Here is an 11,428-nt window from a genome sequence, read left to right on the forward strand (position 1 = left end):
ATTCGTGGTCGCAAGTCGAACAAATAAAAATGCACTGTTCTAGATTCGAACCGCGCCTCTTGCATGTCTTTCAAGATCGATTCGTATCCTAAAATCGTGTAACGAGAACAAAAGAGAAAGAGGAAGAAGGAGAGAAAGAGGGAGAGAGAGAGAGAGAGAGAGAGAGAGACATGTGGAGACAGAAACAAAGACAGAGACGAAGAGAAGCAAATCGAAAAACTTATGAAAAATTCTACAGAGCGAAAAGAGAAAATCGCTTCTCTATCGAACGTTTCTTTCTTTTTTTTTCTGAAATTTTACGTGAATAGACGAGCATGTTAGATAGAAGGAACATATCGAATACACACGAGTTTTCGAAGACATTTCCTGAGATAAGGGCGTCCTGCTTGTTTTCTAGTTTACACTCCGAAAGAAAGTCTCTCGATTTCTCGTGAATCAGGCGCACACGTGCAAGAAGCTACATAGTCAAAGTTTCTCAAGGGACAAACTTCCAAACGACGTTTAACAGATATATGAAAGCCGAGCCTATCGAAATGAATTCGTAAAGAAATGTGTCGATCGAACAGTGCGATTTCCACTTTGTTATTTTCGTGAATCGACAGAGTTCGATACTACTTTGATAAACATCATCCAAATTTAAGATCTCGAATGGATTCCGAGTATCAAGTCCGTCTTTCGTAAAAACTTTTCTATTCGATGTTTATCTAACTCGAATAGCAAAATAATATACCAAGATCGCATTAACGTCTGTTGAAAGAACCAATCCGCTTTTGCAAATCCGTGTAGATTTGTGGAGCAATATTTCTACGAATTGGATGTTGCAAAGTTTCTATCTATTCTTCTATCTAACAAAGATCGGCATTCTTCCCACGTAACCTAGAAAACAGGAGAATTATATATATAAATATAGGTACACATACATACATGAGAAAAACTCGTTTCTATTGCAGAAAGCTTTAACGAAATGTAATTGTTAATCAAATGAACATTTGCCTATCCTATTTAGAATAAGAGAGGTTTACTAATAGAGAGCATGAGCAATAAATGAACGGACCGCAATTAATCCAAATACATAACGCGGTACGACCTCTTTCTGTTACTTTGAATTAGAAGCAGAGCCATCGAAATTCGTAGCACGTTTTACTCCATATGCGATGAGAAAACGTTGTCATGCGACTCTATAATTGAAAGACCAAATAGTTAATTATATATACCTAATTAAAAATGATCATCTTCTCGTTAATCCTTTGAAGGAATCGTGATCAATGGTCAATGGACATGAATTAATATATGAACACATACGGATAAACATATAATTTGTAAAAATCGAATAAAAAATCCCGTCCATCTGCAGTCATAGACATCATAAAATCAGGCAACTTACGCGACCTATGTACACACTTATCGTTCTCATAAGAAGACTTGGTAAAACTGCCTGTAAAATGAATACGAGAGAAAGAGCATTTTCTCGTGATAAAGAGCAACGGAATCGTCGGGTAAACTCGAGCCAGCAAGTATTCATACTTTTCATCGTGTACGTACGTATATACACACGTACCAGGAATAACGTCAGTACAATAGGAATTACATGTAGAAACGAGAGGGTTAAAACCAACCCTATTGAATTAGACAAGAAAGACGGGACCCGTGTCATGGAAACAGCTTTGTAGTTTTTAACATTTGAGCTTCTGAATGAAGACAAGGTTTAGATGCACTTAACGAGCTTCTTTTCTACGTTGCGCTTGGATTTTATTACGGATACGTCTCGCGACATATTTTTCACAAGCCTCTGCAGTAATGAAAGAAAAAAGGAAAAAGAAAGAAATAAATAAAGGAAAGTAAAGGAGAGAGAGAGAGAAAGGAAAGGCTTCTGAAAGAAAGGCACAAAAGTGCAACGCCGAGGTCGACGCATGTTTTCCTGCACCCTTTTTTTCCACATTTTTCCCTCGGCACGTTGCGTTTTCGCGCGTAACCAGAAAACGACAGAAGATGCGGCTGAGCCTTCGAGCAAGAGAAGATTAACTCTCATCTAATGAGTTCTTGTGAGACGCAATGAGAAAACAATTTGGACTTTGTCGTTGACTTCAGTGAGGACCGCGAAGACAACTCTGACGAGAATGACGACGTCAACGGCTACGAAACGCACGCGCGTGGAATTGAGGTTGAAAGGCCTTGGACCACGCTTCGAAGGATTCCAAAAGCCTCCTGCTAACAGCCACTTGGCAGAATTCGAAGCACAATACCGGCAACGCGGAATTACAACGCGCAACCAGGACGATGACGGCCTAATTAGGCTCTCTCTCTCCCTCTCTCTCTCTTTCTCTCTCTCTCGCGCGCGCGCTTATGCTCACGCTCACGTTCGCTACGCGCGCCGACTCGAATTCCAAGTACTGTTAAACGAGGGATACAATAATACATCCTAAAATTTCCGAGTTGGGTACCGTGGCGATATTTCTACGAAACGCGTGTGAGTTCGAACGGCTGGAATAACTCCAACTAAACAACTTCCAAACGAGAAACTCCCATTCCTCCTGGCACCCTCGCGAGACTTTACACGAAACTTTGCTATCTTTGCTTGGATAACGTTGATACTCCTTATCTCGTAAAGTTATTAAAACGTAAACGAGCAAAATGGCATCCAATTAAGAGAATTCACAAGAACGAGCTTTATAGTTTACCAGGCGCTTTTTTAAAAACCTTTATTTAACGTTGTTAGTGAGAGCCGATTATCCTCTCCGTAATGCATAATGATGGCTTTAAATACTCTGAGAAACTTCAAACTCGTTATTATTCTGCACGTCGTCGACGTCTACCTCATCCTTGTCGTCGTCGTCCTCGTCGTCGTCGTCGTCGTCGTCGTCGTCGTCGTCGTCGTCGTCGTCGTCGTCGTCATCGTCGCCGTCGCAAGGATTACGGTGGCCGTTTTTTGATCATCCATCCGACTACATAAGCAGAAAACTTTTCATTGCCGTATGAAAGTTTCGAACATACAACGAACATACGATGTATTGGTAAGTTGTTTAATGGAAGGGGTTTGCGCACAGAGGATTAATCTCGCATTGAGCCTGCGCGCTGAGGAATCCCGATAATCAAAAGCGTTGATACTCTCACAACAAGCAAAGTTATATAGCCTATCCGCTAGACGATCAGCTGACCCGCATCGCTCTAACATAAGATGCTCTCGCACGAGCATCGATTTAATTAGACATAAAATTTCGATCGTCCGGTGATCTTTAGGTTTAAAATTGCGCTTAAAAGTTTCTTCCTGTCAGACGGATTATTCATAACAAATATCTCTCAGATCGTTTCTTAATCGAATCTATCACATTGCAAAAAAGTGTATTTGGAGGAATTAGGAAAAGAACGAGTCCTTGCAAGAAAATATCATCTTCTGGTTGAAGAAACACTTTATAAAAAGCGCGTCACCGTAATTATATCAGTCATATTTACACAGCGTTATCCGGTACCGATCCTCTCGTACACGACGTCGGTCAACAGAGATTAATTCCAGGTGCTTTCTTGACGCTACATCCCACTTTCGCTCGCTGACATCGCTCGTTACGGGAAAGCGTCTAAGATTCGAGTGATAAGAATAAAAGAAAACAAGAAGATAACAAAACAGAAGAAGTAAACACTTTGTTCATTCATACCTCAACGATGTTGTTAACGAGCTCGTAAAAAGAGCCGATGAGATTCGCGTTAAAAATCGTTTATCACATCCGCTCGCGTTTCTTATCGCTCGTAGTACGATCGATACGATCGCGAGTCATATCACGACTATCATTTCTCGCGCGGCGCGCCAGCTCACTCATCCCACTGTGCGTGTCACCGGTGGGCACGCGACACGTTTACGTCGGCGGCACGCGTGCCGGTGTTACCGACGGAGCAAACTCGTTAGTAGGTTAGAATCCGCTGAAAAGGGAACCCCGTGAGAATGAGTACACAGACTACCAGCAAACGTTCCTTCCTTCTACCCTCCTTCGAGCGTACTCCCTCTACACCCGTGGCATCTCCCGCAGTTTCCAGGATCTCGCGAAAACTTTGCTCGAAAGCGGCAGGCGGCACGAGTCCGTGTAGCAAACCGATGGTGGTAGGGATGACAGATACCTATACGCTATCTCGACTTTCCGAAGAGAGCGAGAGCCAAAGAGAAAGACAGAGAAATAGGAGGGGATAGAAGGGGTTACCCCCACTTTCTCTTTTGTCCGCGTCTCTGTGTGTACCTACGCGTACGAACGCGGTAAATAAAAAAGTTTCAAGTCGCCGAGGACTTTGGCGACGAGCAACGCGCAGGAACCAACATGGTGGCGCACTTCGCAAAACTTTCTCAGGATGCGTACGGTTTCGGACCGTTCTTGGATATTTATGTGCGCGAACACACGTATACACGCGTATTCGAGAAAGGCAAAAGTTCGAAGGAATATGCTGTTGCTCTTCCGCAAGAAATCGAATAATTCTTCGATGTATCTACGTACATACATATACTTAAACGATACGTTCGCAAGTCCTATTTATTCTCAACGCGGGATATGAATTACGTAAAAGGGTAGGTACAAAAGCTACGAAACGTAAATATATTCACCCATCGGAATTAATTTGTCGATCGACCTATTCGAAGCAAAACGTGTCGATACCGAATAAAAAGGTAGTTCGCGCGCTCTCTCCCCATTTGATCGAAACTTTTAAACAATAGAGATACGTCAATCGCGATATAATCGAGCCGGTGATTTTTCGATTAACCTGTAAATCGAAATGATAAGCCAGCCGAATTTATATTCGATAGGCAAAATTATAAAATCCATCTTCGAGATATGATCTTTCGATCGCGCAGGAGGAAGACGACGAGTATGAAATGTCAAGTAGTGGTGGTAATAGCGGTAGTAGCAGTAGTAGTAGTAGTAGTAGTAGTAGTAGTAGTAGTAGTAGTAGTAGTGTAGTAGTAGTAGTAGTAGTAGTAGTAGTAGTAGCACAGTCGCGAGCGACACGTGGTCACCTGAGAACGTCGTTGAAAACGTCGGGACGTGTCCGTGACACGCACCGAGAAGGATAAAAAGATAAAAAAGACAAAGCCGTCGATTGATCCGGATGAACTAATCGTACGCACAATGTATACATACGATTAGTTTTTGTCTCATCTCGTAAGATCTTCGATCTAGTCGCGGAGGTAGCAGTACCTGGTCGCCTGCCGCCTGCCCTCGTGGGAGTCAGCTAAGGGAAATCAATATCTCACTAGGGGTAGAGAGAACACGAGAAAGAGAGAGGAGAATCGGCGAGAGTAGGAGGAGGCGCTCGAAGGTGGAGGTGGAGGTGGAGGTGGAGGTGGCGGTGGAGGCGGAGAAGAGTCGCAGTCGACGCGCTCGTCGAACGCGAGCGCGCGGCCACCGCGTAGTGCCACGCGTGAACTCGTGCATCGCGGTGGTGACACGCGTAAACTCGTGCGCGAAGGATTTCCACCGACCTCCTACTCCTTCTCCTTTTCGATCTCGGGCCACGTTCGTTTCTCTCTCTCCTCTCACTTTCTCTCTCTCTTTTTCTCGTTTGACGCTCGTTATTACCGGCCGTCGCGCGCTCGGTCGGTCACACAAACTCTACCACCACCAGCATCGACATCACCACCGCGACCACTACCACCACCATCACCATCACCACCACCACCACCACCACCACCACCACCGCCACCACCACCACCACCACCGCCACCACCACCACCACAACCACCACCACCAGCACATCCACCAACTACTACTTTGGGAGTCGCCTCATAGTAGCGCGTGTAGGAGCGTCCCGCGTGGCGAGTCCCGCACGCTATTCCACGCTAAGCCACGTGTATGTCACAAGCCGTAGAAAGCCCGATCGTTCCATTCCTGTCGGCCGCTTAGCGGGAACTGGAGACGAAAACCTTGCCTCCGCACCGCGTTCCTCTATCTCCGTCTCTCTTTCGCTCTCGCTACCGCGCTCTCCTGACTCGATCCAAACTCTCCCTTCAACCCTCTTGCTCTCCTTCCTTCGCTCCACGCGCTCGCTCCTCGACGAAACTTTCCCGGCGTCGAGACCACCACCACCAGCACCACCAACACAAATATACGAGCTACGAAGGTGGTGGCAGCATAAACGACGACGACGCACACCGCCGTCTCCGTCTACCCCTTCTCTTCTTCTTCGCCCTCTTCCAACCGAATCTATCCCTCCTTTCATTCCGATTCTCCACCCGCCACTGCTAACGCGCCTCCTTCCCTTTCCTTCGTCGTTTATCCTTCCTCTCTCTTACTTCTTTACTTCTCCTTCAACTTTTATCCAACTTTTTCCCACCTTACGAACTCTCAACTACCCTCCCCCTACTATCTTCACGGACAACGACGACAGTACAACGACGACGACAGCACTGTCGCTTCTCCTGCCTCTTCTCTTTCTTCTTCTACTAGTTCTTCATTCTCCTCCTCCGTCCCTCTCTCACCCTAACTCGCTTCTTGCCCTGGGGATGCGCGTTATGTATTAAAGTGCGCATCTCGCCTCTGTAGTGTGATCCGCTCGCTCGGAAGAAAGTTTGCCGAAGGTAGTTTCGTTGTTATCGTCTGTTCCTACTCGACAACCGATAAAGAGAAAGAGAGTTTTTTCGATGCCTTTCTAATTGCTTCTCGACAATTTTCTCGGCTCTCTGTCGATTAATTTTATATTATACTTATCTCCTAACCGATTCGAAGCAATTCGTATTACGCAAAAATTTTGAATCTCGTTGAATTCCGTTTGTCGAGACCGAGAGAAAGAGTAGGTGAGTCGACTTAGCTTCGAAATTTTGGGCACGCGCCACCCTCTTTGAATGAATTCGCGCGGGACCTTGATTTTGGTTTACGGAAGTAGGTCAGAGTGCTCAGAGAAAATCTACGGCTCACGTATTACCGAACAAACGCGCAAGCCAGCCTCGTTCGAATTTAAATCGATGCATTTAGCCGTCCGAGAATAGTATCTCTTTATATCGTAAATCTACCTAAGGCGTTGCGCTATTATTTCTACGCGTTTCACCGCCGGCAGCGCGCCGTTGCAGTCATAAAAGTAAACACTTTCGTCGAGCCGAAGCGCTCGAGATTTATGACCGTAACGCTAATAAAACTTACAAGCGAGGGTAGGATATACGACGAGAACATTTCTCGTTCTTTGCGCGAAGACGTTTCGTGCGAGCGAACTAACGCTTCCAAATCGGTATGCAATCTTATGTAACGTTTAGAAACTACTTCAGCTTATTGATTTAACAGTTCTCGCACCTTGAGCCCCGTCGTTTTCGACATTAGAATTAACATGTACCGATAGAGGTTGCTGAAATTGATATCGACGAGAGAAGATGACGACGTCGGCAAGGTTCTACTCTACCGAAATCTTGAGCTAACAAAACTCGAGTTTCTTAATGAACTTTATTCTTCTAAACTTTCAGAAATTATCGGAAATTGCCAATTTACCTGAAAAAACTCGTAACTCAAATCGTTGTACTCGAGAAACGTTTCGTTAACGCGTCCTCCACCTATCCCTGGAAAATTAGTCCTTTTCCGAGAAGTCGAGTGTACGAAAGGAGAATAGATCATGAACGATATTAGAAGATCATAAACGTGCAAGTAAAACGCTCTCGGAAATGAGTAATAACGATAAGGACGTGTCATAGTGCGGAAAATCTTGTAAGCCTCGAGCAGTCCCGTCTGCAGCATCGCGAAGAGAGAGCACGTCTATTGTGGTGCATACTTTAAGCAGTGGCACGCTCCGGAAAGGGGATAGCGAAGATAGTGGTGATGGTGGCAATGTTGGTGGTGGTAGAAGAGCCGAGAGAGAGAGAGAGAAAGAGAGAGAAAGAGAGAGAGGGTAGTAAAGGAGCTCGTGCGCGCGGCCGGACGTCGTGACGCCTGCGTCAATCTGCGATTCATTGCCCTGGCAACGGCCGACGCGCTGACTGCCATCCTCTTTATCTCTTCGCTCGCTCTTTTCTCGCTTACCCTCGCGAATAAGCGAACGAACGATTCTATTTTATCTTTTTTGGCGGGCTATTCGTTCTTCTTCGTCATACGCTTGCTATTTCTTTTTTCTTTCTTTCCTTTCTTCCTTCCTTCCTTCCTTCCTTCCTTCCTTTCCAGCTTACCACGATCCGGCTATTACTATCGAGAACGTGAAAACGTCGAGTTCGAACGCATCGTCGACGTAACAAGTGGATTTTGTCATTTTCCGTATTATCTTTTTATCTCGATACTCTTTTCTCCTCTCTCTCTCTCTCTCTCTCTCTCTCTCTTTCTCTCTCTCGCTCCCACTCTCTCTCAATCGATCCTCCCACCGTTTTACTTTTCCTTCTCTCTCTAACTCTTCTCTTTCGCCGCATTTACCGACTAACTTTATTTCTCAATCGGCGAAACGATCGGAATCGTGCCGATTTACGAGCCGACTTTTCCGTCCTGCTTCCGTTTCGGCTCGCGTCTTACGTATAAGATTACGGTTTTCGAAGAAGCAGAACGTTGTCGTCTTTTCGAACGAAAATGGAAGATAATTTATGAGAGACGATACGTCGGTCGAAATTTCGTGCAATAATTTCGCTCCTTCTACTTGTTATCCCTCTTTCTACTTTCTATGTCACCGCTAAACGGTGCATAACCGAGGGGAGAGAAAAAGTTTCCCGCTCGTCGATTCTCCTCCTCGAGGGGACGGTCGTTTTTCATTTAAGCCGATTAAAAAACGAGAATCGCTTTCAAGAGCGGACAAGCTAAATTCAAATAACGTTTCGAAGTTCTCTATCAAAGCGCTTGATTAAAATTTGAATATATCTCCGCGATACGGAAATACTTGAAAATGTTTTTTCAATGTTGTAATCAACTAACAAACTAAATCCAAACTAAAACAAAACTTTCTTATCGTTATTTACTAACGTCATTTACGTAATCGGATATTCAATGAATCCAATTTGTTAAGTCCAATCCTCTTTATCATATACACATATACTCGCTGATTCTCAAAGAAATCTTTGTCGTCCCTCATACCTTATCTTCTCCCCTCCCCCTTTAGTTCATCGAACTAAACGACGCGTTACGTTAGCGAAACGAAGGCCACCCTTAGATAAAGTTTTCTCGATGTCATAATAACTTCAGGGCTCTCTAAATGGTACGTATATCCGTAATAAATTGTTCTTGCAAAGTTCCTGGAAGGCGAGCTATATAAATAGTCTCGTGGATTCTCTCCGCTCGTAGCTCCCCTTCTACGATAGTCCTTCCCCCACCAAGATCACTCCCACCACCACCACCATCACCAGCACGAGCAGCAACATCGGAAAACGTCTCGTAAGTTTCGCTCACATGCCGGAGCAGCTACCCCTACGAGAACGCCAGCCACTCTTAGGAACGTCGCTATACTACTCTTAAAGATGCTTTTCATTGCACTCCCACATCGGGAGCGATCCGATCGATGCGACTGTCTCGTTCTCGCGCGAGCTAGCAAGGACTCTCTCAGCCCGGCCGATAGGTATTCTTCTTCTCTTCTTCAACGAAGAAGAAGAAGAAGCCGAGTTCGCGTCCAGCCGAGAAGAACGCGTCTGGCACCCTTGTAGATACACACCGTAGCCCTGCTTCCATCCCTCTTTGCCAACTCTCTCCCTTCGATTCTCCTATTTCCTCTTTCTCGTCCTCCATCTACTTACTTACTCCTCTTCCTACCTCCTCCTTCTCCTCCTCCTCCTTCTCCTCCTCGTCGTCGTCGTCCTCCTCCTCTTCCTCTTCCTCTTCCTCTTCCTCCTCCTCTGCTCCCCCTGCCACCCTTTCTTGGCCCTCCGTATCAAAGTTTCTCTACTCATCTCGCTCTCTTCCCTCACAAGCACGATGCGCTGCTCCGAAAGGACGCGCGCGCGCTCACGCTACCACCGGATATCGGTCCTTCTTGCGGCAGTTCTCACCATCACGAGAAGTTCGTCTCGCTTTCGGGATTTTACTTCGTCGAAACTTCCAAAGCTATCTCCGCCTTGGTCGTCTGTAAGCGCCGTTGTCGGTGGAAGTCGACTCGTTTCGGTCTCCCCTAACTTTTCGACTACTCTCCCACCTCTCTCTCCCGCTCCACCTCTTTTCTTATTTCTCATGTTCTTTCTCTTTGTCTTTGTTCAATCCGTCCCCTTTTACTCTTTATTATTCTTTCCTGTTACTTCCGAGAGCATAACGATTAAAACGTTCATCCTATCTATCCTCTCAAACATTCAATATATCTCCGTCTCTTTCGTGTTATTTGTCTCTCTCTCTCTCTTTCTCTCTCTCTCTCTCCTTCTTCCCACAAATTCAACTTGCCTTTGCTTGCATCGACTTAATTGACCTTTGGCCTAGTTAAATCCGAGAGGTGACCGCTCTAGTAGTTGGTTGTAATAAACATAGTACACGATACTCGTGCCTCAGGATTACCGTCGATGCAGAAACGACTTGTTACTAATCTCGTTATTTACGCCAACAAAAAATCGTACTATTCGTTTATGTCTTGACATCGATATTATGTACTTATGTACGACGTTTCTCACGAGACAAATTTTCTCACAGAAACTTTTGATTAATTGAAAAAATGTACGCGAATAAGACCTCTTAGTAGTTATTAAAAGAATAGCGTGTACTTTCTCGAATCCCTTAAGTTTGCGAGAAAGTTGGCCGCCTATTCATTTCCGGTCGGAAAGTCTTTGTGCCTCCTCCATCGGCTTACCGAGAAAAGTTTCGCATGCCGTCCAAAGTTTCTCCCGCAATTACTCGAGCATCTAAACCCGACGAATGGTAATAAGACTTTCGTGTTATACGAAGCGATTCGAGTAACTCCATTGCAAAGACTTATCCGCAAATCTGTCGATGATATGGGCTTAATACTTCTTTTTTTAAATTTTATTCCTTCTCGTCGATCAATTCCCAAAGAAGTCTCTTTCGTGATATTACAAAATTAATGTATTTACACCATATGGATCCCACCTGTTTATGCGAATCAGTTCGAAATTCGATAATAACAATTCGAAAGTATCTCACGTTGTTGTTAAATTTCCGTTGGAACAAATGGTCCGATCGATGAAACCATATGACGTTGATGATTATTAAATTATATTTTACGAGAAGAGACCGCTAAAGCGACTAAAAGCGACTATAACATATATGTGTAATCAGGCACGTATAACGAATGCCAAATTAATTTCTATACACGATAACAAAACTATCGAACGTAATCGGTACTATTTTATAAGTATTATTCTTTTCTTTTTTTCTTAAAGCCGATCAACCCAATCGTTTTCCTAAAATAGAACGATGAAATCGTCGAATAAAGAAGGTAAAACAATAGGGGAGAAAGCATAAACACGTCGAGAACTAACGGATTCAATGAGGAAGGACGACAGCAGAGTCAGCTTTCGCGGGTTGTACCGGAACCTGCGGAAGCAAAAGCAGCCGGCGCGTAACGC

General features: G+C 44.7%; 1 protein-coding gene across 1 annotated transcript in view; it reads right to left on the reverse strand.

The window, feature by feature from the left end:
* Positions 1-4,740, reverse strand: part of LOC127067902 (mucin-5AC-like) — a 234,005-nt gene extending 229,265 nt beyond the window's left edge. The window contains exons 1-4 of the mRNA XM_051003315.1: positions 4,583-4,740; positions 3,651-4,123; positions 3,451-3,572; positions 2,814-2,942 (exon numbers count right to left, since the gene is read on the reverse strand). Of these exons, the coding sequence (XP_050859272.1) occupies positions 2,814-2,938 (125 nt within the window). The 5' untranslated portion in view covers positions 2,939-2,942; positions 3,451-3,572; positions 3,651-4,123; positions 4,583-4,740. The remainder of the gene's footprint in view (positions 1-2,813; positions 2,943-3,450; positions 3,573-3,650; positions 4,124-4,582) is intronic.
* Between the last annotated feature and the right edge of the window lie 6,688 nt (positions 4,741-11,428).

The sequence above is a fragment of the Vespula vulgaris genome, chromosome 1, assembly GCF_905475345.1.
Source record: "Vespula vulgaris chromosome 1, iyVesVulg1.1, whole genome shotgun sequence".
NCBI lineage: Eukaryota > Metazoa > Arthropoda > Insecta > Hymenoptera > Vespidae > Vespula > Vespula vulgaris.